The sequence below is a fragment of the Trichoderma citrinoviride genome (genome assembly GCF_003025115.1).
Source record: "Trichoderma citrinoviride strain TUCIM 6016 unplaced genomic scaffold BBK36scaffold_2, whole genome shotgun sequence".
Taxonomy (NCBI): Eukaryota; Fungi; Ascomycota; class Sordariomycetes; order Hypocreales; family Hypocreaceae; genus Trichoderma; species Trichoderma citrinoviride.
The window spans coordinates 974,953-1,002,885 of NW_020194710.1; the positions used below are offsets into that span (position 1 = coordinate 974,953).

General features: G+C 56.2%; 9 protein-coding genes across 9 annotated transcripts; 4 read left to right on the top strand and 5 right to left on the bottom strand.

Moving 5' to 3' along the window:
• Window positions 1-132: 132 nt before the first annotated feature.
• BBK36DRAFT_1110693 (para-aminobenzoate synthase) lies at window positions 133-2,751 on the top strand (the record flags this gene model as incomplete). The annotated part of the gene is made up of 2 exons (XM_024889612.1): window positions 133-1,943; window positions 1,992-2,751. 2 exons carry the CDS (start codon window positions 133-135, stop codon window positions 2,749-2,751), a joined length of 2,571 nt encoding a protein of 856 aa, XP_024752863.1.
• Window positions 2,752-3,394: 643 nt separating this feature from the next.
• BBK36DRAFT_1109900 (vacuolar protein sorting 55) lies at window positions 3,395-3,907 on the bottom strand (the record flags this gene model as incomplete). Its single annotated transcript, XM_024889524.1, has 2 exons — window positions 3,395-3,528; window positions 3,652-3,907. The coding sequence occupies 2 exons, from the start codon at window positions 3,905-3,907 to the stop codon at window positions 3,395-3,397; spliced, it is 390 nt and encodes a 129-aa protein (XP_024752864.1).
• A 537-nt stretch (window positions 3,908-4,444) lies between these two features.
• On the top strand, window positions 4,445-5,661 carry BBK36DRAFT_1134250 (Mak16 protein). The gene is made up of 3 exons (XM_024892245.1): window positions 4,445-4,468; window positions 4,564-4,631; window positions 4,753-5,661. The coding sequence occupies exons 2-3, from the start codon at window positions 4,570-4,572 to the stop codon at window positions 5,630-5,632; spliced, it is 942 nt and encodes a 313-aa protein (XP_024752865.1). The 5' UTR covers window positions 4,445-4,468; window positions 4,564-4,569; the 3' UTR covers window positions 5,633-5,661.
• A 1,122-nt stretch (window positions 5,662-6,783) lies between these two features.
• Window positions 6,784-7,574, top strand: BBK36DRAFT_1187526 (hypothetical protein). The gene has a single exon (XM_024896538.1). It carries the CDS (start codon window positions 6,790-6,792, stop codon window positions 7,567-7,569), a length of 780 nt encoding a protein of 259 aa, XP_024752866.1. The 5' UTR covers window positions 6,784-6,789; the 3' UTR covers window positions 7,570-7,574.
• Window positions 7,575-8,157: 583 nt separating this feature from the next.
• BBK36DRAFT_47455 (RabGAP/TBC) lies at window positions 8,158-10,734 on the bottom strand (the record flags this gene model as incomplete). Its single annotated transcript, XM_024898123.1, has 4 exons — window positions 8,158-8,459; window positions 8,519-9,100; window positions 9,200-10,514; window positions 10,576-10,734. 4 exons carry the CDS (start codon window positions 10,732-10,734, stop codon window positions 8,158-8,160), a joined length of 2,358 nt encoding a protein of 785 aa, XP_024752867.1.
• Window positions 10,735-11,854: 1,120 nt separating this feature from the next.
• Window positions 11,855-13,283, bottom strand: BBK36DRAFT_1187530 (hypothetical protein; the record flags this gene model as incomplete). Its single annotated transcript, XM_024896539.1, has 3 exons — window positions 11,855-12,219; window positions 12,286-12,808; window positions 12,885-13,283. 3 exons carry the CDS (start codon window positions 13,281-13,283, stop codon window positions 11,855-11,857), a joined length of 1,287 nt encoding a protein of 428 aa, XP_024752868.1.
• A 3,226-nt stretch (window positions 13,284-16,509) lies between these two features.
• Window positions 16,510-21,968, bottom strand: BBK36DRAFT_1137975 (hypothetical protein; the record flags this gene model as incomplete). Its single annotated transcript, XM_024893208.1, has 2 exons — window positions 16,510-18,197; window positions 18,275-21,968. 2 exons carry the CDS (start codon window positions 21,966-21,968, stop codon window positions 16,510-16,512), a joined length of 5,382 nt encoding a protein of 1,793 aa, XP_024752869.1.
• A 2,662-nt stretch (window positions 21,969-24,630) lies between these two features.
• On the top strand, window positions 24,631-25,149 carry BBK36DRAFT_1156119 (hypothetical protein; the record flags this gene model as incomplete). The annotated part of the gene is made up of 2 exons (XM_024893891.1): window positions 24,631-24,657; window positions 24,787-25,149. The coding sequence occupies 2 exons, from the start codon at window positions 24,631-24,633 to the stop codon at window positions 25,147-25,149; spliced, it is 390 nt and encodes a 129-aa protein (XP_024752870.1).
• Window positions 25,150-25,777: 628 nt separating this feature from the next.
• BBK36DRAFT_1156120 (hypothetical protein) lies at window positions 25,778-27,323 on the bottom strand (the record flags this gene model as incomplete). Its single annotated transcript, XM_024893892.1, has 2 exons — window positions 25,778-25,830; window positions 26,810-27,323. The coding sequence occupies 2 exons, from the start codon at window positions 27,321-27,323 to the stop codon at window positions 25,778-25,780; spliced, it is 567 nt and encodes a 188-aa protein (XP_024752871.1).
• Window positions 27,324-27,933: the final 610 nt, after the last annotated feature.

Here is a 27,933-nt window from a genome sequence, read left to right on the forward strand (position 1 = left end):
TCGACCACCTTCTTCCATTTCTTTTCCCTTTCTTTTGTATTTCTGTCAATCGGCTCGTCCCTACATCTTCTCATGCAGTCGTGTTGACAGGCAAAGCTGGAGACCGGATCATCTCCCCCCCAGACCGCCAACATGCCTCTCCTCGAGTCGCAATCCGCTGCGGGCCTCTCGGCCTCGACGCCGGGACAGGACGGACTCCATGCTCGCCGGATCCTCTTCCTGGACGCCTACGACTCCTTCACCAACAACATCGTGTCGCTGCTCAAGGAGGCGCTCGGCGACGACGTGTTGGTGCACGTGCTGCACATGGACCTGAAGACGCTGCACGCGGACCCCGGCCCCGACTGGACGCCCGAGCAGTTCCTGGCCCGGCTGCCGGCCTTTGACGCCGTCGTCTGCGGGCCCGGCCCCGGGTCGCCGCTGTGCGAGGCCGACGTCGGGGCCTTCCGCCTGCTGTGGGGGCTGCGCGACGAGGCCGTCCCCGTGCTGGGCATCTGCCTGGGCTTCCAGAGCCTGGTCGCGCACTTTGGCGGCGGCATCCGGCGCCTGCGGAGGGGCCTGCACGGCATGGTGAGGGACATTGAGCACCGGTCGGGCGACATCTTTGCGGGCGTGCCGGGGTTTCGGGCGACGCTGTACCACAGCCTGTGCGCCGACGTGGGACAGGACGACGTTCCACGGGAGGCCTGGGAGACGGACATGTGGCGGCCGCCCAAGGGGGCGCCGGATCTCGTGCCGCTGGCGTGGACGATGGAGGAGAGCGAGGATGCTGGCGCTGAGCCCGAGAGGATATTGATGGGTGTGAGGCATGCGAGGCTGCCGTTCTGGGGAGTTCAGTACCATCCGGAGTCTGTATGCACAGATGCGGCGGCGCAGGGAGTGATCAAGAATTGGTTCAGCCAGGCTCTCAAGTGGAACGAATCGACCGGAAGACGAGTACGACCTGTGGACTCTGAGCACATCTCCGACAGCCTGGCGCCATCGATGATTATTGAGCGGAGACTCGCTGCCGAGAGCCAGCTTGCGACTCAGAAGTGGTGGCGGGATATGCAATCTGGCCTGGCTGCGACCAACGCGGCGCCCGTCTATACGTGCAGTCGAATCAAGCTGCCCGATGGCGTGGATGCAGCAGACGTTGCGGAGCTTCTGGGCGTGGGCGGCGTCGACTCCATCATGCTGGATTCGTCGAGCACAGTCAATGGAGACCCGTTGGCACGCAGCTCGGTCATTGCGCTCGAGGTCGACCAGGCGCTGCGCTTTGAATATCACGTTGGAGACGACTGGGTGACTCTGCGCCAGCCCGGGGCAAGAGGCCAGGAGGAGAGGTGCCAGAGGATCGAAATCGACCGCAGCGACGAGCACGGCGCTTACGACGTGTGGAATGTCATCTCCGAGTACTGGCAGCAGCGCAAGATAGGCGAGGAGGACGGCCAGGAGCCGGCGTTCAAGGGCGGCTTCATGGGCTTTGTCACTTACGAGATGGGACTGAGCACTTTGACACCAAAGTCTGTCTCTGACAACAGGGGTCATCACAGGCCGGATCTGTGCTTTGCTTGGATCTCGAAGAGTTTGGTTCTCGACCACCAGGCCGGGGTGGCATATGTGCAGGCTCTGACGGCCCCGGACTCGGACGCTCAGTCGTGGATCGATGAGATTGTGGCAAAGCTACAGAGTTCGCGGGCGTGGCAGCAGCCAGGCTACGGAGCAGAAGAGTACAGAGCCGTCGCCGCGAAGAAGCAGGCCAACGAGGCGCTGCTGCAGAGCATCCGGGAGCCAGGCGGCCGACTGCGTTTCAACACACCGCAGCCTGACAGATATGAGGATGATGTGCGCCAATGTCAAGATGCCATTGCCGAGGGCCAGTCATACGAACTGTGTCTTACGGCTCAAACAAAGATGATTCGACCTCGCGGAGACGATGTACCGCATCACCTACGGCCGTCGTCTAACGGAGCAGTTCCTACAGCATGGCCGAGCAACGAAGCGTCCAGACACGGCACCCCATGGCAAATCTACCGAACCCTCCGAGCCCGCCAGCCAGCCCCCTACGGCTCCTTCATCCGCCTCGGCGGGGCCACGATCCTGAGCAGCTCGCCGGAGCGGTTCCTTGGCCACGACGCAAAGGGCCTCTGCTCCATGCGGCCCATGAAGGGCACCGTCCGCAAGTCCGAGGCCGTCTCGACGCTCGCGCAGGCCGAAGCGTTGCTCCACGTGCCCAAGGAGGAGGCCGAGAACCTCATGATCGTCGACCTCGTCCGGCACGACCTGTACGGCGTCTGCGGAGCCCGCAGCGTCACCGTCCCGGACCTGCTCAAGGTGGAGGACTACTCGAGCGTCTTCCAGATGATCACCGTCGTCAACGGCCAGCTGCCCTCGTCCTCCCGCGCCGCGCCCAACGGGCTCGACGTGCTCGCCGCCGCCCTGCCCCCCGGCAGCATGACGGGCGCGCCCAAGAAGCGCAGCTGCGAGATCCTGCGCGCCCTCGAGCCCGAGGAGCGAAGCATCTACTCGGGCGTCGTCGGCTTCCTCGACGCGCGCGGCCACGGCGGCTGGAGCGTCACCATCAGGACCATGTTCCGCTGGGACGACGAGGAGGCGCCGCCGGAAGGGTCCGAAGATGCGCGGCCCAGGGAGGTCTGGCGGATCGGGGCGGGCGGCGCCGTGACCATATTGAGCACGCCTGAGGGGGAGACGGAGGAGATGTTTATCAAGCTGTGCGGGCCTCTGGGCGTTTTCAAAGACGCGGCGTAAGTAGGAGGGCGAAATCGCCTACTACTACCTACAGTGGCTTGCGGTATGGAAGGGGAAGTTTGAGGGATATTTCTTTGGAAGCAGGGATTCTTTCGGGGGGTGGGAATACTTCAACATATGCATAGCAAGGTGTTTTTTTTTTCTGTTTGGCCTTTGAATTTCAAGGGGGAGGGGGGCGGATATGGTTCAACATTAGATACGGTAGATCAGACGACGCACGAGCGACGCTTTTCCCTTTTGCTAGATGAAAACAAATAACACAACTCAATCACATAGAAACAGACGATTAACTTTGTTTCCGGTTTGTTGTTCAAGATAAAATTCAAGCGCGCATCTTAGCATCCAAGACACGCATAGTGGAAAGAGCCTGCAAAACAGTAACCCCAAAGACCGCTTATGCTCCGTATAAAATTCCGCCTCGAGAGAACAGTAGAAACATTACAGAGAAGCACCGAGTCTCATACAGGTCCGATAAAAAGCTCCCGATTCTCCCAAGCGTAAGAGTAGTAGGCTGATTCATTCTCTCGTTTTCGCACACGCCATAAAGAGCAACTCGACTTCCTTTTTCCCCCTTCCTTTACAAACCCCACCACAGCAGGTTCATACATGTCTGTCGTAAACACTCCGCTTTCTGCTTTCCTTTTTAAAACTCCTGCTCTTCCTGGAAGAACATGCCGAAGCTGATGATGGTCCCGTAGATCAGCAAGCCACCGGTGATGGACATGATCATGGCTTCGACTCGGATGAGGTCGGAATGCGCAAGGACAACGGGGAGAGCTACACACCATCACAAACAGTTGTTAGTCATGCTCAACACATTTATTTCTCGAGTAAATCCTCAATAGCCCCTCCCGGAAAAGAATGTGAGCAAATAAGCCGAGGAGGTGACGGGCAACGTACCGATTCCCATGACAACGAAGAAGCCAGTAAAGAACCTCCCCAGGTCGAGCACCGCCGCGCCGCCCGTCTCGACAAAGTCGTCCGGGTTGGCGCACCGGCCGCAGATCCAGTTGGGCAGCGGCGCGAGGACGTACGTGGCAACGACGAGGAGCGGGTAGTAGACTTTGTAGAGGGCGCAGGAGAGGATGACGAGGAGGAAGCCCACGGCGAGGACGAAGGAGAGGGCGATGATGGTCTTGAGGCCGGCGGTAGGCATGATGGGCGAAGATGTCTTTTTTTCTTTTTCTTTTCTGTTTCCGCGCACTCGTGTATTGTTCGTGTGATGGGGCGTAGGGGTGCGTGTGTCGTGATGGACAAAGGTGAGATTCGTACTCGGGATGTTTGGTGGATGACAAGCCCCGCGAAGGGGGGATTGGAGAAGCTGGAGAAGCTGCGGAGAAGAGGCGCTTGAGAGGAGGTCCGATATAGGAGAGGCGGCAAAGGGAGGCGGAGGAGAAACAAGGAAACGGTATGCGCGAGATAAAATCGTCGGAAAGGGTCGAGTCGTTGCTTTGGTGTTGAGGCGATAATGATGGAAGGACAGGCGGCTGATGCAGCGAGTGACGCAGGCGCTTGGACGAGCACCAGCCACAGTTCTGGGCGGAGCTGCGGTTCTTCCGGGCCCCGAGATGCAGGGGCATGAACTAGGCAGGCGGTCAAGAGCTTTGCTGGGCCGCTTGAGAAAAAAATATGGGAATCTGGAGAAAAGATCCGCCCCGCCAGGAACTTTTTTTTTTTTCCTTTGCTATTGGAGTTCTTCCGTATCAAAGTCCTGGGGATCTCTTCCTCTTCCCTTTTCTCTTCCAGTCTGACTTCTCTTTTCTCGTCTTCTTCTCACACTGAACATTTGTTCTTTCCCTGGGGAAATTGCTTGGCAAGATGGCTTCGGACGAGATTGTGTGGCAAATCATCAACCAGCAGTTCTGCTCGTTCAAGTTAAAGTGAGTCTGGACCAGCAGAGATACACCGTCAACACCACGCGCTTGGAGTCTTCTGTCGCTCTTGATGCAATTGATGGCTGCTGCTCAAAGGGGGTGCATATGAATGCTAACGAGGCTCCAGAACGGAAAAGCAGCAAAACTTCTGCCGCAATGAATACAACGTCACCGGATTGTGCAACCGGCAATCATGCCCTCTGGCCAACTCGCGGTACGCCACCATTCGGCAACACCCGACCAAGGACACGCTGTACCTCTACATGAAGACTGTCGAGCGCGCGCACCTGCCCTCCAAGATGTGGGAGCGCATCAAGCTGTCAAACAACTACACAAAGGCCCTGGAGCAGATCGACGAGCGGCTCATCTACTGGCCCAAGTTTCTCATCCACAAGTGCAAGCAGCGCCTCACCCGCCTGACGCAGGTGCAGATCCGCATGCGCAGGATCGCTGCCGAGGACGAACGCCTGGGCGAGAAGCTGGTGCCCAAGCTGGCGCCCAAGGTCAGGCACCGCGAGGCGACGAGGGAGCGCAAGGCCGAGGCGGCGGCCAAGCTGGAGAGGACCATTGAGAGAGAGCTGCTTGAGCGTCTGAGGCAAGGCGCTTATGGCGACCAGCCCCTCAACGTCAGCGAGGACATTTGGAAGAAGGTGCTCAACGCCATGGAGAAGGGTGGCGAGGGTGAACGCGACAAGGACATGGACCAGGGCATCGAGTCCGATGAGGAGGAGGAGCGCGAGGGAGAGGCCGGAAGTGAGGAAGACGACGCCGAGGCTGCCATCGAATACGTCTCCGACCTCGACGAGAGCGAAGATGAGCTCGAGGACCTCGAGGACTGGCTGGAGAGCGAGGAGGAGGAGGAAGAGGAGGAGGAGGACAGCGACGAGTCCGAGGCCGAAAAGGCCGGCAGCAAGCGCAAGCGTGGCAAGGTCACCAAGATGAAGAGCAAGCGACCGAAGCAGCAGGAGAAGGAGAAGCTGACATTGACCAACGACCTGGCGTGGTAATGGTCCTCGACATGAAAGCGGTTATTCATACTGTAATACGGCGTCGTGGCGAATGGGAAGTGGTTTTCGTGCTGGTCAAGCAGGAGCACGGCATTGCGCGGGCTGACTTAATACGTGGGATTTTGAGTTTGTATCTCTCATAGGCTCGAAGCGGGCTTCATGGCATACGGCGTCGGGATATAGAAAAACAAAATGGGGTTTCTGGTTTCTACTGTCTGGATGAGGCAAGTTTGTACCATGATACAGGTCGCGGATGTGAAGTTGCATCAATGTTAGTATGAGAGGCAAGCGGCGCTGAGATACCAGTGCTTCATACATGGACTGCCATCCTCTATGTACAGCCCTATATTCACCATAGCTAAGCTGGGCTGGTGACTCCCTTGGCCGCCCTCGAGATAGATTGCCTTCAAGGAGCCGTTGGGTTTCATGCAGTGGTTTCAGCTTCATGCTTGAACCAGCTGGACGGACCAGGCATTGGATCTGTCCCCCTTCAAGCAGCTCCCCCACCACCTAAAACGGCTACGGCAGCACAGCACAGGCACTAGACAGCCGTGGCAGCAGCGCTGAGCCGCCTGAAAACGAACCGAGTTACAGGCCCCGAGGCGCTCAAGCACTCCAGCGGCCGGCTTCAACCCCACGTCACTACCAGGTAATAGCCGCCAACCTCCTTTCCCTCCTCCAACAACCGTCCTTCACCACTCACCATACCAGCTTCATACCCAGGCGAAACGGCGCTGCTGTTGCTCGTGTTGTTTCTTCCCCCCTTTATACTCTTCATTCCTGTTTCTCTCTCTCACAGATACCGAGCAACCAAGCAGCGACACCCGAGTCTCCAGTTCTTGCCTTCTCACCGCCCGCAGACAGAGCACCCCGAACACGAACCTGGACCAGGAGATCTGCAGCCGAAACCATCACCGCCAGATGGCCACAGCTTGAGCCTCTTTCACCAGCTCCCTGTCCTCCCACCGCACGACCTCCCGAAAATCCAACACCGTCGGGCGAAGGTCGCTCAGGCTTTTGCTCCTAGCAGATCCTCTGCAAACAGCTTCCATCGCAGCCATCTTGAGCCGCACACGACCTCTTCTGTGTATCTCCTCAACAAGCATCACGCGAGCTCCCCCCAAGCCGCCGCCGCCGCCGGCCCCCAATCGCCCGCCATGAGCTCCTGGTACTCCAACCTCGTCACCAAGACGTCGTCCCAAATCTCCAACCTCCGCTCGACGCTCCTCTCCAGCGAGGCCGACGGCGACACCGAAGACGACACCCACGTCTGCCGCGTCCTGCGCAACTACTACACCGAAAAGGGCCGCCCCTTCCCCAACTGGCTGCCCCCGGACCCCAAGGCGCCGCCGCCGCAGATGACGCAGGCCGTCTACGCCCAGTCGCAGGTCGGCACGCGGTACGGCGGCCTGGGCGGCGCGCAGCAGCCCGCCGCGGGGGGGCTCAGCAGCCTGTGGGACAACGGCCCCGCGCAGCCGCCCGCGCAGCCGCAGGTGCCGCAGAGCTTGCGCGCGGGCAGGCCGGCGACGACGCAGCCGGGGACCAACTCGAGGGACGAGCTGCTCGGCAGGGGACCGGCGCCGCGCGCGGGGAGCTATTCGGGGCCGGGGCCCGCGCCCGCTGGGTCGGCGCAGGATCGCCTGAAGCAGCGGCTCTGGGGAACCCGCACCACGAGCCCGTCTTCGAGCAACGGCAACGGACCCTTTCAGCCACCACCCGGCGGAGGCTCAGGCGGCAGTCAACATTCTTCTCAGGGCAGCTACGAGGACCGGTTTGCGCCGGGTGGTTCCTACGACAACGCCAGGGGGAGCGGAGGCAGTCAGCCTTTTGTCGGGGCAAACGCCCCTTGGTCCAGCGACGGCGGTGCCCACGCTGGAGGGGCTGCGAATGGAGTACGGAGAAAAGGCCTTCCCAGCGGTCCACGGGGGTATAGATGAGTGGACGAGAGAGGGAAAGGTGTCGTGTCTGGTCTCGGGGTTTTTGGCGTGATGTATAATGTCTAGGTCTAGGGTATGTGGTGCATATTCTTTTGTTTTCATGTAGCTGGTTTTGAGTTGCGTGGTCATTGTCGTCTTTAGCCAAGCAATGTATAATGCCTATTAATGTTATTCTTTTATTTTTCGTTGATCAAGCGTTATCCCCTATATATCGACTCAAGTTATCTTGCGCAAGGAGTGTTAAACGTTGAAAAGGTGTCTGTCATGGCCAGAGAAGTTATGATGCTCACACGGCTAAGCGCATGTGGATGGGTTACACTTGCAAACACGATGGAAAGTTGAAAATGGCCCAACATCGTGTCAAGCAATATGAATTCCACGCTGGGTAAGAGAAATCCATCCAAGCCGAATACCAGCAACAGAATAACGCCCCGCTCCCAAGAAGCTTCTGACGGATCTCCATCAACCATAAGTACCAGATAATAAACACGAACACAAAGGACAGATGTGACGTCCAATAAGACAGATCAAAAAATGAACCAGAAGAAAAGAGGCTGCTCGTTTTCGCAAGGAAATGCTTTCATCTCTTCACTTCGAATCGGTCGATGCTTCTGCCTTCAGGGTTGCCGCCTTTGGCTTCCTGTCCACAGTCTCAACCTTGCGGCTGAGCAGCTTTCGCAGCTCGGGGGTAATCACCCGCTCGTGCTTTGATGACGCTGTGCTCGCTTTGCCTTTTCCGTTGGAATCTGGCTGGGCCGGGCTCTCTGTTCTTGGAGGCGGGAAGTTGTTCTTCTTGTCGACTGCTTCGACGAGCCGCTGGAACCGGCGGAAGAGGGCCTCGGCGCGAATGATGGTCGAGTCAAGGTCGATGGTACCCGACAGCTCATTCACTATGACACAAGTCAGTAAACTTCTCACGTCGAATGCTTCCAAAAATTGCACGACTCACCATATTTCAGCACTTCATCAAACGCCTTGAGGTGGGTCATGATGACGTCTCTGTGCTTCTCGAGAATGGCGAGGGCAATGAAGAGGTGGAAGCTGGAGCTGTAGTAGTCCGTCCACAGGCACTCCCAAAGCTTGAGCACGTCCGGCCAGTCAAACTCCCGCTTGTACCAGACCAAGATCATGCGGAAGAAGAAGAAGAAGTTGGTGCTGTCAGTGCTCTGCAGGTGATCCCACAGCTTGGGGTCCATGAAATGGACAAGCTGGTCCAAGGCCAACAGCTGGCCTCGCATGCCCGACTGGTCGCGCAGAAAGTTGCGTTCCATTCTCTCCATGAACATTTGGAACGCCCAAAAGGCCACCGCGTCGTCCTGAACCACGGCGTAGATTGGTGCCAAAAGATCCGACATGCCTTGGACGTAGCCGAGGTCTTTGTTGTATTCGTTGTATGTCAGCAGCATCTCTTTCATCTGCTCGAGGTGGACATTGGTGCCCACTTCGGCAAACGGCGAGTTCGGATCTGGATGAGGAGTATCTTCTCCGTGGAAGATGGGCACATTTCGATCCGTTCGGTGAACATCCTTCTCTGAAATATGATTGTCAGCACAGCTATGCAAAGCAGGCAAATTCAAGTGCAGCTTACCGATGCGCCCACGCTGTTCACGCCACCACTCGCCGTCTTCACCCTCTCCGCCGTCTCCCTCTAGTCGGTTCCACCAGGACTGCTTGAGCTTGTAATACTGATCCCTCAGGGAGGCGATGGTAGCCTTTCTCTCGTCGATCGTGCTGTACCATTCGTACACGCCCAACAAGAAGAGCCAGGCTTCCTTTCGCACCCCGTCATCGGGATCCAGTCCACCGTGGAAGATGCGCTCTTTGACTTCGTCCACCGCGATGGACAGCCTCCCGGTCTCGGGATCAAAGAAAGCGTCCCACTCTTCTATTGTGACTGGTTGCTTTCTCTCTTCGAGCGAGAGAGAGCTTGTTCCCTCAAGAAGCTCGAACTCTCCGACGCCAGTGTCTTCGAGCTCCATGACATCTCGAACCGTCCAGATTCTCTGCCGGTGGTCACGCTCACTCTGCTCGGCCATGCCCATGGCCCACCTAGCGAGGTATATCCTGGCGCTGTCAAACTCATCTTGGAGGGTCTGGACCTCTGGGTTCCTGAGCAACCTCCGTACCTGAGGGGGCAGGCTGGGATTTTCTGACAAGTCGTGTGCTGCTCTTCTAGTCAAGGTAGTCACTTTGCTGAATTTTTCCATGAGATTCCACCCCGTCTCCTTGACAAACTTCATGAAGGGGTCCATCTGGGCATCTTTGGGGGTTGAGCCTCCTGCCTTGGCATTCCCCTGCGCTTTCTTCGCCGTCATTTTAGAGCCGAAGCTTTCCAAGTCCTCCTTGCTGGGCTCAATGAGATAGATGTTGGGCTCTGCCCCGGACCTCTCAATTTTGATGTACCTCCTCAGCCATCGCAAGACTTCATCTGCGCCCCAGAACATCTGGCCCTTGTCTCCAAACGGGTCGAAGTTGTCCCGGGCCAGCTTCTTTTTCTGAAGAATAGTGCTCTGGCACTCGTCATCGTGGAAAAAGAGCGCAGGGAAGCTGTCGCCCCCTCGAGAGTTGATAATGATGGAGCCATACCACCAGCCCAGACTCGGGGGTCGGACCAGCAGAGAGTAGATGGCACTAACGGGGATGGCAAAGGCGTAGCCGCCAACCGAGCTCCCGTGGCTGGTCACTGTAGGAGGTGGAGGGACGAGATATGACTGCTTGGGAGGGGAGTCGGCATCGGAGAGATCAACTTTGACATAGACGCTCGCCGAGTCACCAAGGGATGATTCGGGTACCCAGGCAAGAAGCAGGTCTGAAGACGCAATACTGTCGGGGTTCTCCGCCGAAGACGCTGTGGAGGGGCGATCCCGCCTTGGCCCCTTTTGCTGCAGCAGAGCTATGTAGCCGGGGATGTTGTCCTTTGCTGATGGCGTGGGATGGACGTAGACCTAGGCATGGCTGTTAGTAGGTTGTTGCAGCAGCCATGGCCGCAGTAGGCGTATCGCGCACCTTGCTCTTGGAGTACAGCAGCTTGACGCCTCGGCCGGACTGCGTGTGAGTGATGGTCTCATAGCCGCCCTCCTCATCGTCGCTCATGGCGTAGAAGCTGCCGGCCGGCGAGGCTGGACGAGCTGAATCGTCGCTCTTCGAGGCTTGGCCGGAGGTCATGATGCTATCGTGGGCGTCGCTTTGACGTAACCGCTAACGACAGCAGCTTTGCGACACAGTGCACTGGAGCCTCTGGCGGCTGTCCCCCGTTTCGCCGTCCGTGGAAGGGAAAGAAAATAGGGCGAGTGACGGCGATGGAATGATATCACAGAGAATGATGGTGATGATGTCTAAAAGAAACTGTGTATGTCAGAGGCCTCAAGCAGTAAAGAGAAGTGGTTGCGGAATTGAGTTGCATGTGAGCTGCCTGAGGTGCTGAATGACGACGGCAAAAGAGACGCGACAGCTGGTGCATGTGCCCCGCCACCGAAGCCTGGAGGTCACCCGCATGCGCTGGGGCCTGGGTACAGCTACCGGGAGGTGCGGCGACGGCTGGCTGTGGGTGCCAGTACCGGTACGGGCGGTGGCGGCTGCGGTGCTCCGGCGAGGCGGAATCATGCCGCCAAGCTGGTTGAGTTGAAGCGCCTTACGTACCGCCATACGCAACACCAGTCTGTAGCACTTTGCAGTTACGAGAAGACAGATCGTTTGGAAGGGATTTTTGAGATAATGCAGCAAAGGGTGTTGCGACGATGATGTACCTATTAAGCTAGAGAAATACCTACGAGCAAAGCACCCTCAGCTGTTCTTGGTCAACCAGCCGAGGCTCTGCCCATCAAGGTACCTCCCAAGCTCCTCTACATGGAAGTTCGGGTACTGTAAGCATCAATTCTCGTGTTCCCATTGACTCTTTTATCCCGTGAATCCAGCAGCAAAAACTCCAGGTTGCCACATCAGATGCCTCGACTCCCATGCAAGCAAGCATGGACGGATACCCATATCGTACATGATACGTCCATGGCCTCTTCCAAAAGTGCAAACAACGGTTCATAACTGCATTATAAGACAAGCAAACACGGTACCAGTACACCCTCAAATGGTACACCGAACGCCGATCTTCGTTTTACCCGCTTTAACAAAATTCCGTCGACTCGACTTGATCATCGTCACACAACCTGGCAACCACGTGCCGGACTCGGGTACCTGCTTCCGATTCTCGCAGGATCGTAAGCAGTAAGGCAGTTTAGCCCAAGCTCTTGCTTGAACCAAACATCATCCTATCATCCCACCAACTTCTACCTTAGACCTCCTCTGAAAGGAGGGTGGAGTGGTAGTCGGGCTCGACGGCGGTCTCGGGGTCCGCGTAGTTGATGGGCTTGTGGATTCGCACAATCCAGAGGAAGTAATCCTCGAGGACACACAGGTTCAGCAGCAGGCCGTTTGCATGCCACGCAATGCCGCACACCACGGCTCCGGCAACGGCGTCGAGGATGAAGTGGTTGGCGGTTGCGACGATGGCCGTCAAGATCAGTGCTGGGTAGGACAGACCCACGACACCAATGGCGAGACGCTTCCACGAGTTGGGTCGGACTCCGTTCACGGGGAGGGTCGCAACTGTCAAGCCGATGAGGAGAGAATAGCCAAAGTGCAACGAGGGCATGGCGGCTATCGGAGGTAGAGAGAAAGGTCAGCTCACTGACACGCAAAGAGGAGACATCATTCGAGTCTTACCATATTGATTGCAGAATTTGTTTGTCGTCCAGACACTGCTCTCGCCAGCCGTGCTGTGGACACTGTCGACAAATCCGAAGCTCTTGGCCTCCAGAGCGTCAGGTCCATTATAGTTGGGATCACTCAACAGCCGAGGCGGCATGCACGGCCACAGCGTGAAGATGACAAAGGCAATCAGATTGCACATAGCCATGGTTCGACGCCTGGCTTCATATAGCGCTGGTCCGGCGGATACGACGTCGTTTCGAACTCGGCCGGACATGGCTCGACGCTTGCGAGAGGTCGTCAGGTAGAACAGGGCTACCAAGAAGAAGATTGTCCCGGGAATGTGAATGAAGGAGTAGACGCGGTTGATCCAGTGCAGCAGAAACGGACGCTCCAAGAACCACTGCTGGACAGCCACTTCCCAGAAGATGCCCAAGCGCTGCTCCAGATGAACCAGCTTGAGGGCATGCTTTCGGGCGACATGGACGGTTCCTTCGACAATGGTGACGGCGGTGAACGCTCTGCCCAGTTGGTACACCTACAACAACACACCCAGGAGCGTTTAGTCACTGGACGTTGACGAGGGGGGGACGGAAGGCAATGCCTCGACTTACCCAATAGATGAGTGCCCAATACCACGCTTCGACCAGGAAAGGGAACTTCTGGAGAACTCGACTCAGGAACCGATCCTTGAAGACGAGGGTATTCGGAGTCGTGACGGTCTTCTTGAACCCGAGGAATCGGACGATTCGCCGTCGAGAAGTGAGAGACCAGGGCGACCCGTCGTCGGATGAGAGTGTAGGCGATGACGAACCGGAGCTCCAAGGAGGGCTTCGGGGAGAGCTGGTCTCTGTCGATATGCGCTTTCCTCCGAAGTCGTCACTTCGTTTGCTGTCGCCACCCCAGCCTTGAGTCCCCTTCCAAAAATCATAATCCTTGTTTCTGTTGAACCAAGCTCCTCCGAACAGGAGTGTCACGACCACGAACGGTTCCAGGAATGCGCCGACAGCCATGGTGAAAAGAGCACAGATATTAAAATTATTGTCGACTTGTGGTGAATACATTTATCAGACCAGAAAAGAGCATTGGAGAAGTAACCAGTTCTAGAAGGGAAACCTTGGAGACAAGAAGCAACGCCAGATGAGGACAATGACAATCAGTCAAAGAACATGGGGTGAAAGAGTTTCTCCTTAGGCAACTCCACACTCAGGAGGTGAGAAAAGAGACAAAGGGGAAAGCCAAGCGTTTGCTAATCGGACGGCAGAAGATCGATAAATAAGAACCTGGTGTTGGAGCTATGATGGCATGCGAGGGCTGGTGGACATGGGGCCTTGCAGGCATTTACAGGCACGCATAACGGCGAGACATCACGGACAACGCCACGGGGAGCGGACACTTTTGAGTGCCAAACTCCGTAGTGCTTGCTTCGAATATCTCGTAATCCTGAGAAGAGCGTGGCGCACCATCACCACACAAGCCTCGCAAGTACCTGGATATTCCCCCCCTAGAAGACAAATAACTACTAATACCTGCCTCGACCTCGAAGACTACACTAGGATGAGCAAGGAGGGAGGGTCCGGAAGAAGGCACAACAAACAACCTACCAAGTGAAGCCGCCGAGGTGGTGCAGCGTCATAGACATCCAGAGATGTTGGGCTAATGGCAGAGTTAAGGTGTGAGGGCTTTGGCCACCCCCCTCGCTATCTGTGTATACCCCGTTGTGCCGACAACTCGGCACAGAGTTCCCGGAGGTACGAAGTTACATGGCAGCTATCGACGAACAGTTTACTGCCTTCAGTCAGCATCCAAATACTTTTGAGAGGGCGAGTTTATCCTCGTGTCCCGATGTATCCGACTCTGCCCAGGGACTGATACAGGCAGGCGAAAAGAAACACATGAATGGCCACAGACCTCGGGGCATTAGCGGCCACCCGAGGCCTGGAAAGGCAAATAACAGTCCTCAACTTGTCCGCATACTCGATAGCCGCCCACCAGAATACCGCCGGTACCCTCTTCTCCATGCCTGGACGCCTGGATATCTAGGGCCCATAGTATAGAGTGAGGGCATGGCAAGGGGCGGGCGGCTTTCTCAGCAACGGACTAGGTTTACGAGAAGGTTCGTAAAGCTCTCGTACGAGGTACGAAGTGCATGATAGTGTGTTCGATTCACTAGCAGCTTTCACCTGGCTCGCAAGGTCTATCACTGGCTGGACTGCTGGCTGGCTTGACGCGCAACTGCCCATTCCTGCGGCTCTCCGCCACCAGCCCGGGGACAGTATCAAACAAACAGCAACAGGAAAATTGACCGCTCTGGTGACTTGATCTCTGCGCTCGGCACCGCTAGGCGGCAGTGGGCCAAAAGCTCTCGTTCTCGTTCCGACCTCCAGCTCAGGGCCGGGCTCCATCTGCGAGCAGCAAGTCGCGTGCTTCTACTCCACATCTCGGTCTGAACAAGGCCGTTGTTTGCGGCGAGGGGGGGACACAGTATCAGAACAGGCTGGGACCGTTTGGTGGAAGGCAGCGCTTGACGTCCGACTGGTGTCGCGTGACATGGATGTGAGAGAGCAGGGAGGACGGTGCTCACATCATAAAGCTTCACTCCACGACTGGCCGATCCTGGTTAGTGTGAAATCGGCTTTCTGAGCCGATATCTGATTACTTCCGGACGAAGCCATTGAGGAATCGGATCAGGACACCACCCTCTGACCGGCGTTCTGCAAGTGGCTGAGAGCGTTTACACTAACAAGACGAAGGGCGACGAATGTACCTGTTGTTTCGCCTTCGAAGTCGTATCTGACCGCACTGTGCAAACTCAAACTGCAACCATTCGCTATCACTAATGAGCTTGACTATAATCCGAGACATCTCTCTCATGGCCCATCCAGCATTGTGGATTCTGATCTCAAGCGCCACATTACTGGGTCTTAAGACGGTTGCCTTTCCCATCGGCGAGGCTGCTAAGGGATTGAGCTATTTGGATATGCCGTTTCCGTGCTCTCTGCGTATAGTGTGTGATGATGCTGGAAGGCGTGCATTTTCTTCATTGGAGGGGTCCAGGAATTGGACAGTCCTTGAACTCGAATCGCAGTCCCCCCCGTTCACTGAAGAACTCGGCACAGGAACAGATTCTCCTAACCAACGAGAAAAGGCCGATCATGATAATGTGGGCAAGCAACGGGTCTCACTAACGAGCTTGCGCAAGTCAAGAGGAAAAAAAATCGAGGTACGATCCGGATTGTCCGGAAATTGACTGGGGGAACGCATCAGCCAAAGACGAGACCGCCCATACCAGTCGGTTCCATCGAGGTCCGAAGTCCGTCACAATACTACCCAACACAAACCTTTTCAGCTTCCTTGCTGTTTCCGATTTGGACGGAGTTACTTTGACCATACAAATTCAAGACAAACTGAAGACAAACACACACAATACCGTCGGCTCGGGTATGTAAGCGCGTTGCCTCGGGCTAATATCGTCACGATTACTATTCTATCCCGGTTCTTGGATTACTGAACCCGAGTTCTAGGGTTTGTCACCAGCCTAATACATACATATATACTACCAGGTACCATGCGATGGTGCAACACCCAAATAACTCCGATGCGTTTGATTCAGTTTGCAGGTTCTTGCTGACCCTGAGCTACCTTATCGGGAAAAAGCAAAGCTCCAAAGCAAGACCCATTTGATCCCACATGCAGCTACATATTTTGGCAGACTGAAAACGCGCGGGTATGGACTCTGCCTTTTTTGTCTGCCATTTTGCCTGCTCGGGGAGAAACATCCTTTATGTATTTGAAAGAAATGGCTAACATGCAGCACCCATACAATTGCATACATCCACGGAATCAGATAAAGCAGAGGAACCCGAGGAAAGCTCCGCTGAGTAACATCAACGACATACAGTATCCATCCATAACCAGAAAGCCAGAGACAGTAGCACGAGAATTCGCATCTCATCGGAGCAAAGCCCACACACACTACACCGTTCCATCCCAGTCAGGAAAAATAAAGAAAGAAAGAAAGGCAGCTGTGAATCAGGCCAAAGCGAGAGAGCGTCTCGGCTGTTGCAGTTGTAGACATTAAGTATGTATGTACTTGCTGACAGGTATATCTATATAGGTATATAGGCATATATGGTTTGATCCATGGCTCTCTCTCTTCATGGGGGGAGTTTGTCGCTTATTCCTTTCTTTGCTTTCGTTCTAGAACAAACAATACAAGGTGACGCTGGTGTTGCTGAATTACTCCTGCGCCTTGTCGGATTCCTCCGGTTTGCCGTCCTGGCTGGCGCTCTCATCCGACTTTGCCTCCACCGTCACTTCTACCGCTGGCGTCGCTGGCGTTCCCGGTGTCGTCTCCTCCTCTTGCTTGGGCTGCTCCGTTGCTGGCGTGGATGGCTCCTCTGCCACTGATAGAATGGAGGACTCGTCCTTTGATGCGTCCACCGTGCTCGAAGCCCTTTCCCTCCGTCTCCTTCTTAGCCTTCGTTCCTCCTCTGCCGTCTGCCTCCTCGCCTTTCTCATCGTCTCTCTCCTCTCGACATCCGCTTCGTCGTTTCCGTCGCCTCCGCGCATCTTCTGTAATAGCGCTGCTGCTTGGTCGGCGATATCGTCCCCTTCATTGCCATCTCGTGACGGAGGTGGATGGGAAGTCGGCGTCTGGGCCTCTCCCTCTTCGCTGATTGCCGGCTCCGTCTTAGAGAGGTTCGTTTCGACAGTGGGTATCTCGTCGAGGGCGTCAATCTTCTGCCCAGAGGCTACGCGGACCTGGTGGCGATCCTTCAAGCGGGCACGACGGCGACGGTCTCTCTGATCCCGCGCCTGTGGTGCGGCTGCCCGAAGCCTCTCAAGCAGCGAGTCCATGGCGCCAGTGCTGGAAGGCGATGCGGGCCCATTGTCTGCCAAAAGGCTGGCAGATTTTGTCTGTGCGTTCTTGCGCTTCATGGAAGCCTCGTTGCGCTTTCTCTGCTCCTCTAGCTGGATGTTCTTGTCTCGTGACTTCTTCCATTCCATCAAGAACGAGGCCAGCTTGGTAAAGAAGTCTCTCCGTGCATTTTCGTCCGAAGGATCTTCGCCGTAGAACAGCATGATGTCCTTGTACGTCTTCATCATCTCCTCCAAGTAGACCTGCATCTGCTCCGCCTTCCTCCTCGCCTCCTTCATCACCCTCTGAACGACTTGGCCAACGCGGTCCTGCGGGTGGAACTTCTTGGGGTCGCTCAAGTTACCAGAATCCAGGGACATTTGTACATTCTTGACGTTGGCAATGTAGTTCTTCGCCTCGGCCTGGAGCTGCTCAATGTTGATCTTCTGCGCCGTCATGACACCGGTAATGTCGTCGGCGAATGATTCCCACTCTGGGTACTGGTTTCGAACAATGCGCTCCACGAGATCGGCCAGGGTCGACTCGTTCTTGTCGTCCTTGACCATGCCCAGTCTGGCGAGCGAGCTGAGCTTGAAACCGCGGGCTTGCTTGTTGGCATCGTTCATGTAGTTTCCAATGTCCAAGATGAGACCAAGAACATTCATAAGGGAGACTGAATCTCTCAATGACTCAGAGACAGTGACAACGTCCTGCATCTTCGAACTGATCTCGTCGTAATCGGATTCGAAACTCTGCGTGAGCGCAAGAGCCCTCATTCTGCTCTTCCAGTAGTGGTGCAGTTCGAAGGCCGTGTACAGATACATCTGATCCTGCCGTGTGAGCTCCTCGGGGTCCAACTCTCGCGTCTGGCTCTTAGCGTCCGGCCCTGTCAAGTCTATGCTGTACGGAGCCATTTGTTTGGCAACGTTGTCATTGATGTTGCACATGTCGTCCTTTGACAAGAAATCCATGATACCCTGGTTCGTGAGTATGACATCGTCGCAGTGGATGATCATCTGCACAATCTTTTCGACAGAATACTGAGAAAACTTGGCAAAGGCGATTTCTGAAAATCTCACGCGTTAGCACAACTGCTGTCTAAGCGCCAATAAGGCTCAGGCTCCAACAAAGCTTTCAACTTACCGAATGCTTTCCGAAGATCGGACGATATCAGCTGTTTCTTGTCATCCTTCTTGCCGCCAGATCCACCAATCTTCTTGATCTCCTTAGCCACGAAGAGCTTCTCGACTTCGTCCAGAATACCTCTGCGGCTAAGTTCGTTGTACTTCTGTTCTCTCTCCTCGGCTGAGGGGGCGTGGGCTGCCCAGTGACTGGTCTCGGGGGTGTCGACCTTCTCCCAGTGGAGAGCCTTGAGTTTCTTCTTAGGCCGCATCACCGGCAAGCCCATAGTAGGCGAAGGGCCGAAAGAAGGCGTTTGGGGCAAGTAATGTCCGGACACGTGGCCGGGCATGCCAGGAGGCGGGGGAGGGGGAGGTGCCATACCATGAGCACCAGGCATAGGAGGAGGTGGGGGTGGCGGAGGCATCCCCATGCCAGGCATAGGGGGAGGAGGAGGCGGAGGTGGAGGACCGCCGGTGGGAAACGCGCCCGGCATCGGTGGAGGAGGTGGAGGAGGCGGAGGCGGGGGAACGCCGGGCAAGTGACCGGGCATCGGGGGAGGCGGAGGCGGAGGGGGCGGAGGGGGTCCGGCGGTAGGGGTGATTTCGACCTTGGGAGCCTCGCCTTCTGCCGGGGTGATGGGGGAGGACGACGAGTCCATGCTCGGGTGAGATGGGCCCGTGGTGGCGCCCTCGTCGGCTTCGGAATCGCTGCCCTCGTATCGCTTGACCTTGTTGCCAATCTCACCCATGAGCTGGGCCTGCTGCTTTGCATCGACAGTCGGGCGCCTCATCTCGATGATCCTAGGACGCTCGATGACGACACCCTCCTCGTCCATCTCCGTATCATCCTCATCAATGGCGCTCTGCTCGAGCTTCGTTGGCCGTTTGGAGGCTCTCCGGCCGCGGTGAATAGTTCCGAGTACGCTGTTGGTGAAGTCGCGCGGTGGTGTGCCGCCGCCAGGGGGAGTGCCCGGCTCCTCATCGCCATCCATGGCTTCCCTGAGGGCACGGAGGCGGTCCGAGGGGCCATCCGAGTCTCCCCAAATCCTGCCTTCCAGCTTGTACTGGGTCTTTTGGCGCTCAAGCTGCTTCTGCAGACGCTCCATGAGGCGCTCGCGGTCGAGAATGCCTTGCATCTGTGCCGTGTTGTCTTTGCCGGGCTTGCCACTGCTGGCCTTAACAGCGTTGGATGCCGCAATGTCCTGGGCGTCCCGCAGCATAAGGTACAGCTCTCTTGTTTCAAGCTCATAACGCTGCGCTTCCTTGGCTCGGACGCTTTGAAGATTATTCAGCTCGACCTTGAGACCATCAGCCTGGCGTCTCTGAGCCTCGATAAACCGAGACTGTTCGTCTAGCTGCTTCTGCAGCTTGGCTACTAGTCCATCAGCGCCGAGCTCCAACTTGGCCTTCATCTCGTCTCGCTCGGCCATGGCGGCCTCGGCGATCTGACGGGACTCCAACGCCTCATCGAGTGCCTGCCGGGCTTCGGAATCGGTATGCAGCTTGTCCAGCAGACTCTGAACCGTAAAGTTGAGACTCTGCTTGAGATCCATGTTGGGTAATCGGCGGTCCATGGCGACATAGCTGAGCATCGAGTCGACGAGCTGGAACATGCGCAGGCGCTCCTCGCCATCACTGGCGCGGATGAGCAGAAGATGCTGGAGAGCAGACACAAAGTAGTCGTGTGTCTTGGTTCCGTGCAGCTGCTGCTGGATCGTATCTGCGATCTGGATCGGGTCGGTCAAGTCCTTGGGGTCTCCCTCGATGTTGTCCTTTACACTGCTGTTCTCCCGCTCGAGCATATCCTCATAATCAATGGCCTCGTTGGTGCGGAACCGATCAATCTGCTTGTCCAGCAGCTCGTACTGGAACCCCTCCATCTTGGTCAGGATTCTCTTGATGCCACACGCGTGGAACTGGGCCCTGATGTGAACCCTCATCTGGAGATCCTTCTCCGGCGCGTCGATGATCATGTTGACGAGTATCAGGGTGGCCACCGCATATTCCATCAGCAAGTTCTCCATGCCAATACCTCCTGTTCGAAGCTCATCGCTCGCACCCACGAGACTGCCCATCTTGCCTCGTCCGTCCACGGTAACCTCCACCAGCCGCATCCAGGCGTCGAATCTCCCATTCTCGCCCGACTGCGTCTTGACTTCGTCCAGAGCCTGGATGACTTTCAAGTGTCCCTCGCCATGGCTCCCCCAGGTGCAGAGGAAGGTGAGGATTTCGCTGACGAGCTTCCGGGTCGTAAGTCGAGAGGATATCAGGCAGGTAGCCAAGGCCAGCAGGACCTTTGACTGCATCAGGGCATCGTCGGCGCCGAATTTGTTGTTCATCAAGGCCTTGAGACACTTGACGATGTCGTATTCGCGATCCAGGTTCTTCTCGGTTCGAGTGTCGACGGCTGTCGTCGACGACGCCGGCCCGCCGTTGGCATTCTTCCTATTGATCTTGAGTAGCAAGGTAACCAAGGCCACTTGGCCTTGACATTCGACAAATCGTTTGACCCAGCCAATCTGCTGCGTTCTCAGGTTGACCTCCAGAGACCCCATCCCCTTGGCGTCGAGCTTGTCCTCCATGACCCTCCTGACATACCACTCGGGAGTGCCCTCTTCGTCGGAATAAGTGGTGACGTCGGGCGTGGCGTACTGGTTGGCCCTGGCGGTCTGCTTCCGTTTCTGCTCTCCTTGCCATTCCGTCAAGCGGTCCTGATGTAGCAGCGTCCACTTCTTCTCGGCAGGGTACGCCGTCATCTGTCTCCTGGCCTGCTCGGGAAGGTTGTGCCATCCTCGCTTCTGCATGAGCTGCATGAACATCTGCTCGACCACATAGTTGTCATCGGGCTTGGGGAAGTAGAAGCCATCGTGGGAGGTTGCGCCGTAGGCGCTCATCTTGGTCAGCCGATGATGAGACTCGCGGGGCGAGTGAGGCGGATGGAGGGAGTGGATGGAATGGTGCGAGCTCGAGGGCGGCGAGGGCGCAAGCGTGACGTGCGAGGAGCGGGCGGACGCCGGGTTCAGAAAGCCCTGACCACCGGAGCTGTAGGGGCTGTTGAAGCTCTCGCCGGAGGAGCGCCCGTTGTTGTACGGGTTTTGGTAGGAGTCGTAGCGCACGGGATACGAGCCGTTGCCGTTGGTGATGGTGCTGGCGGTGCTCACACGAGACGAGCCGGGGACAAGCCCAGCAGGGCCGAGGCTCGGCCCGGGCCCCCATTGCTGGTACTGGGCCTGCTTGCCGGTGGTGGCCATGGTGATGTTGTTGGGCATGTTGGAAGCGGTGCCGGGCCGGGCGGGCGAGTGGGAGTGTGCGGACATGGCGGCCGAGTCGCCGATGGACGGATACTGGTGGAAGTCGACGCCGCTGATGTTGAGCTGGTGAGGGACGGGCTCGCGGCGCGGGGGCGCCTGGTCGGGCCTAGACATGAACTCGGTCGAGGCGGGGGCGCCTGGCGGGACGTCGTAGGGGATGGACGTGATGACACCCGCCAACTGGTTTACGCCAGCATCAGGAGAACTGGGTTGGTCGATCGAAATCGACGACGACTCCCGCTTGTGGCGCGCGGAGCGCGAAGAGATTATGGACGCCGTTTCGAACTGATCTGACGAGCTCTTGGGATCAAGGTCGGTATAGCGCTTGTCGGCGCGGTGCTTGCCTCTGGAGAAGAGGGATCTGCCGCCAGAAGACTGCCTTGACTTATCGGCAGCGGACGACATGATAATTGATCGTGGAGAGAAGTGGGTAGGCGAAACACGTAACGGCAGCGGAGTGCGAGCCCTGGACCGCTCGCATGATGGAGGCCTAATTTGCTAGCCAAGGACAGGGCTGGGCCGCCTGCAGTGGGGGGGAGAGGGGGGGAAAGAGAGAGAAAGAGAGGGGGGTTCTCTGGCGATTATTGACTTGTCTTCCTTTTCTTCTCTCTTGGATCGTATCTCTTTCTTATTTGTTTCCGTCGTTGGATTTCTCTTTCCGGCCGTTTCCTCCTCCTTTCCACGTCTCTCGCGGCTTCGAGGTCGCGATTGCCGGTTCGACGATGGCGGTTTTTCTCGACAGCGCTGGAGGGATGACCGAGGCTGAACGGCAGTGGCGCGAGTGCTAATAACGGCTGCTGGAGCAAGGCTGAGGCCGCGATACAGAAGACGGGGCCGCTGAAGGGCTCGAGAAAGTGGTTAGTGATAGGGGGCGGGGGCTTTGGAGGAGGATGGACGCACGCACACGCACTTGAGGAGCGCAGGGGTGGGTGGGATTCGAGTTTTCACGCCGGCGGGCGATACAACCTCAGTTCATGTTTGGCGGCGGCAGGTAAGACTGTGGTGGCAGCGATGATTCCATCGACGGCGGCGACTCCAGCTCTGCTCGTTCTGTCCGGGTTGGTGCTCGTAATTGGGTCGCCGCTCTGGGTTGCTGGTCGAGAGGAGGACGAGCGAATGACTTGGAGCAACGATTGAGTGTGCACCGGACTGAAGGTAAGTACTAAGTACATGTACCGGCACATGAACCCCTGATGAGATTGAACGTACCACCGGGAACCTGCTACAGTACCTGTACCAGCAAATGCCAGCAGCGTCTGCCGCCGTCGGGCTCAATCGCGCTGGTGGCAAAGCGCTGGAGCTGGTCTGCACATGTACCGGTACGCCTCCCAGTAGCTCCAGGCCCTTCCCCTCGCCGCCGCAGCGCTAGCAGCGGGACTGAGCCAGCGCGCACAGGCGGGCCTCGAGGCCACTAGAGGCCCTGGAGCCGCCCATTGGGTGCCGGACAGGCGCTGGCTTCAGGTGACCGTGGCCCCTAAACCAGCCTCGACGGGCCTAATTGGGTCTTGCGTGCATGTGGATCACTGGCAGACGGGCAATCGAAGAACGCTCCACAATCGACGACAGGCGGGAAATGAGACAGGGAAATGATGGCATTTGTGGTGGTGATGGCAGGGTTCTCTTTTTATTTTTGGGTCTGGTTTCCCTCGTCTTCGGTCTGTTTTGCATTGGACTCTTTTTCGCTTCGCTCGTGTTGACGACAGAGCCTGGGAGGCATCTCCTTGCGCGTGGCTTTCCATGTCCTCTTGATACGGCCTCGCATCAGCTTGACTTTCGTGTATTTACTTGATGCAATGGCCCCGATTGCCTACCTAGGTACGTCGCATTGCGATGCCTCCTGGAACAGCCGAGGTTACTCACTCAACGATATCAAAGTAGCATCTGCTCGTTCTAGCAATGTAGCGCATTGATCATGGCTCCCGCCAGACCCCCCGTACTATCCTGACCACCTCTACGTACCGAAACGCCTCACGTGGTGAATGCCGATGGTTTCAAGTTGCACGCGATGCCACGTCCATGGAACAGGTGAAGGTACCTGGTACTGACTTCCGTCAGACAATATTGATACATACAGCCCAATCACACAGCCTGCAACGGCCTCGAGAACAATGCAGTGAAAAAATCCTCGTTATGGCAGCGGAGGAGAGGCACCTTGGTCCCTGCGACATCTGGAAGCCGTCCCTAGAAGCTTCCAAAGGCCGAGCCCGTTGGACGGGATAAGCCCAAGTTGCCTCTATTGTCCGATATTGGTCTTCATCTCCGTACAGACATGGGAGTCTATTGTATTGATGCCAGCAGCTCAGGTGGAACTTCAAGATCAAACCATAGATACTCACTTACGTAATCCAGCATCCCAACTTACATACGACATCCATCATGCCCTTCGTCCCGTCCCTTTCACCAGCACCGCCAACCAGCATCAACTGAACGCCTCCAAAATCCAACGCAATCCCGCCAGCCTCATCACTCAAATCCAAAACCCAGAATCGCCATTCCCTAAACCGCCTAGCCCCCCTTCGCAGCGGTGGCCCGTCCCTGCAACTTTGTTCTCTGTTCTACCATTATCGCAACCGTCCAGGTTCAGGTTCAGGCTCTCTAGCGCCTCCGGGGTACGTACATGATGTAGCCTGCAGTGGTGCCGGGTTGTGCCAGGTGCTTTTCACGTTGTGTGGCTGTGACGGGAATAAGTCCTCGTAGTAGTCTTCCATTTTCCACATGTCGAGCTCAGCTGTCATCGACATTCTTCTTCACCGAACAAGGACCCTATTTGCTGCTGCCGGTTTGTCAAAGGGTCCTCGTCGCGCAAGGGAACACAACAAAGCATAAGCGCAATCTTTCTCTGTCTGCTTTCTGCTTCTGCTTCTGCTTCCATGGCTACCTAGAAGGGATCCGCCATATCCCCCAAATCGCCAGTATCGCATCGACGAACGAGCACGCCAGAATCCTGCGGCCGGCAACGCTAAATCGCATGCATCACCACCTCGACGACCGCCGAAGACGACGCCGAAAATTGAAACGATAGAGACGAAACAATCATAAGAACACAACACCACATAAAAAAGCAAAGATGGGCGATACACTGTCCGGCATCAAAGTATGTGCGCCCCCTCGACAAGAAACCAAACCTCGAAAGAAAAAAATAAAGGAACAATGGAAGAAACAACAGCGCATAACAATCCCGCCCATAAACTGACACGCAAAAACCCTTTAAACAAAATAAAAGACACTCGTCATCCCCGCCGTCATCTCCCTCATCCTCTTCCTCGTCCTCACCTTCGTCGTCGTCCCCGTCTGGCGCCGCTACCGCAGCCGCTACAGCCAGTACCTCCCCATCGACGCAATCTCCGAGCACACAACCTCCCTGCGCTACCGCATCACCGGCCGCCTCCTGCGCATCGCCAGCCTCCCCTTCACATGGCGCCGCGACAGGCAACAGGTCGCCTCGGGCGCCGCCGGCGGGCTCACGGACCGCGATCTCGAGGAGGGCGAGGAGCTCGAGGACATTGACGACGACATCCGCCAGGTGCTCGAGGCCATCGCCCGGTCCCGGCGGCCGGATAACACGAGGCGGCTCAGTCGGGAGTAAGTCTCTCCTGCTTGTTTTTGGCCTGAGAGATGCTTGTTTTGTTGTGTGAGGCTGAATGTGCACAATATTGCTCTGTGATGTATGCCGGGGGCTGACACTGTACCAAGGCTAGAGGAAGGGTTCATAGACGACAGCAGCAGCGATTCAGATTCCGGTTGAGACCCACTGGGAAAATAGACAAAAAAGATGTGAAAGACAAAGAGAGAGGAAGCACATTCTTGTATCATATTCAGCTCTACTGGCGTTTCCGAACTTGCGGGCGGGCTTCAACGACTGCAGAGGCATCGCCGAGTACCAAGTTAAGCTGCCTTGTGTGCCCACCTACACCTGTAGTTGCCTGCACGTACGCATCGAAGTATCGCTACTCGTCCAAAACGACCTCGTACCGGTCAATGCTTCAATATCAGAATCAGGATAAGGACAGCCCCCTTCATCACCTAACATACTTAGAGATCACCTCAGCGTCAAGCTAAGTCAATCCATGAAGATGGACTATGACATTGTATTTTATGCTTCTTATTACATGCTATAGACAAATAGAGTGCCTATCTACTGACGGCGAGGAGTGAAGTTGTGAAAACGCTGAGTGCCGACAGGCGAAAGCATTTGCAAACAAAACTCCCGCTCTTTAAACACGCTGGCTGTCCCTAGTGCCCGTCTCTTGGTGGTCCTGGCCGAACGCTGTATGCCTGAGAATGTGGTTGTAAAGATCATCAGAGACAAGATGGAAAACAGAAGATGTGAGTGGTCCCGACGGTAACGAATGGCAGTGTGCCGTGATGAATCGCTTGCTTTCACTAGAAGGGCATCCCTTGTCGATCAAAACCCAAGGCTTCCGTCCATCTGTCGAGCCACCAGCTTACTTGCCTCCTCCTCCAGTACCTCATAGCATGCTGTCTTCGCTGCTTCATTGCCAGGTGCATCCTCGCAGAAACCGGGAAAATCACCGTGTCATGCAGTCTCTTTCTCAAGCCTCGTTTTCCCTTCTCTTGGCCTTCCGGTGATATCGACCTTGGTGCCGTTGCCCTTTCAGCCTTCATATATCTGGAAACGATCCGGATGCACATCTTGCCTTGTTTACTCTCGCAGAACTCATAGTTCCACGGGATTGCAGTAGCAGGGTCACAGTGCAGTCGTGCCGGCCGCTGCCAAACGGGCATGGTAGGGTGGCCGCACTTGTGAAGGAGAGAGATGCACCCGCGAGGACATCTAAGGGGTTGGCGATTGCCGAACGCGGAATATATCCAGCTATACAGACAGCGATGCCCAAAGAAGTGTCCACAGGGGAGATAGGCCCTGCGCTCCTGAAGGAATCGGTTTCGGTTTGGGTGCGGTTTCTGGTACGTATCACTCATTCCACATAGACTGCAAGGGGATGAGTCCAGGTCGGTCTTCCTTTTGCCCCTGTACAGGCGGGAAGTTGATAGGTTTTGCGCTGATGGAAATGATGACGCCGCCGCTGGAAGATCTTGAGCTCGATTAGGGAGCGAGAAGAAGAGCACATCGTCTGAAAGAGAGCTTTGTTGCTCCGGGAGAGACATAGTGGCATCTTCAATTGTCTCTCCTTGCTCGTTTTGCGCCACCATGCGAACTCCAAATGCTCCAAGTGTCGTCGATGAAGGCCTCCGTGACCCATTATTTGGAGATTCGTCACCCTCACCGATTCCTCCCAAGTGGCTGGCGAAAGACACAATTGACGAAGCTCCATCAAAGGAACTCAATTTATGCACCATGTAGTTGTCCGCTCCCCAAATGGTAGCAGGGGCAGCAGCTTTGGCAAGGTTCAGAGGGATAGGCCCATCTATCGGCGATGGGTCTTCGTCAAGGATGTGCTCAGGAGGGATTCCAAGAGCCGCACCAGGGGGAGATCCCTCAGGGCTGAACTCTATCTCGGAGTCAATCGTGAGGAGGGACGGGCTCCATGCACGGTCACGCCTTGCGAAAGGGTGGACGTAGCTGATCAGAGGGGGTAATTCCGGGGTAGTGGCTTGCGAGGTAGTCTGCGTGATGGTGTGCGTGATTGTGATGCTGCTGCTGCTCTCATAGCCTTGTCCTTTTCGATCCCGCTTCCTGCCCAGCCACGCGGACTGATGTCGTCGTGCTGCCGTGATAATCTCCGTAATGGTCTCCTTGATGGTCTCCTTGACGGCTGCCTTGAGGAGTTGGATCTCCATGGCTGCCTTTCTGCGGTGCTGGCTGGAACAAACGACTGCGTGACAGCGCCCATAGCGAAGTTGGCGACGGAGAAGGCAAAGGAGAGGCGATGTGTGAGACGTAGTAGATGAAATGATGAATGATTCTGGAATGAAGGCTTTGATATATCTGTGGTTGATGTTGTACGGATGCTTTACTGACGAGTGTGCTTGGAGAGGCAGCGTTCTGTGCCTTTTGAAGATGTAATTAAGCAGGTAGCCACTCTTAGTTGAGCTGTTGCCTTGGACAACACAGAAGGATGATTCTGTGCTTTCTTTCACAGTTGCGGCTTCCTCTGGTTGTAATATTTACTGCTGAGGCTCGTACGGGCAGGTTCGACTTGGTTTTACTTCCAGGGTTGCTCTTATTGAACGACTAACACCAATCAACCTCCTCCTTGGCACTGGTATAATTAGCGAGGCACTTGCCTTGTATGGAGAGGTGCTCGTCATCGATTAATACTAAACCGGATCAACCAGACGACATTTTACACATCGAAGCCATGGATAAGGTATGAAGCAGAATGGCTTGTCTGCCTACTACTACTATAGGTATAGTAGTATGTAATTACAAGGAGGATCACATCCAGTC

Coding starts and splice junctions, on each gene's coding strand:
- BBK36DRAFT_1134250 (XM_024892245.1), top strand. CDS start 4,570: ATGGCTTCGGACGAGATTGTGTGGCAAATCATCAACCAGCAGTTCTGC. Junction 4,632..4,752: donor TTCTGCTCGTTCAAGTTAAA/GTGAGTCTGGAC, acceptor ACGAGGCTCCAG/AACGGAAAAGCAGCAAAACT.
- BBK36DRAFT_1187526 (XM_024896538.1), top strand. CDS start 6,790: ATGAGCTCCTGGTACTCCAACCTCGTCACCAAGACGTCGTCCCAAATC.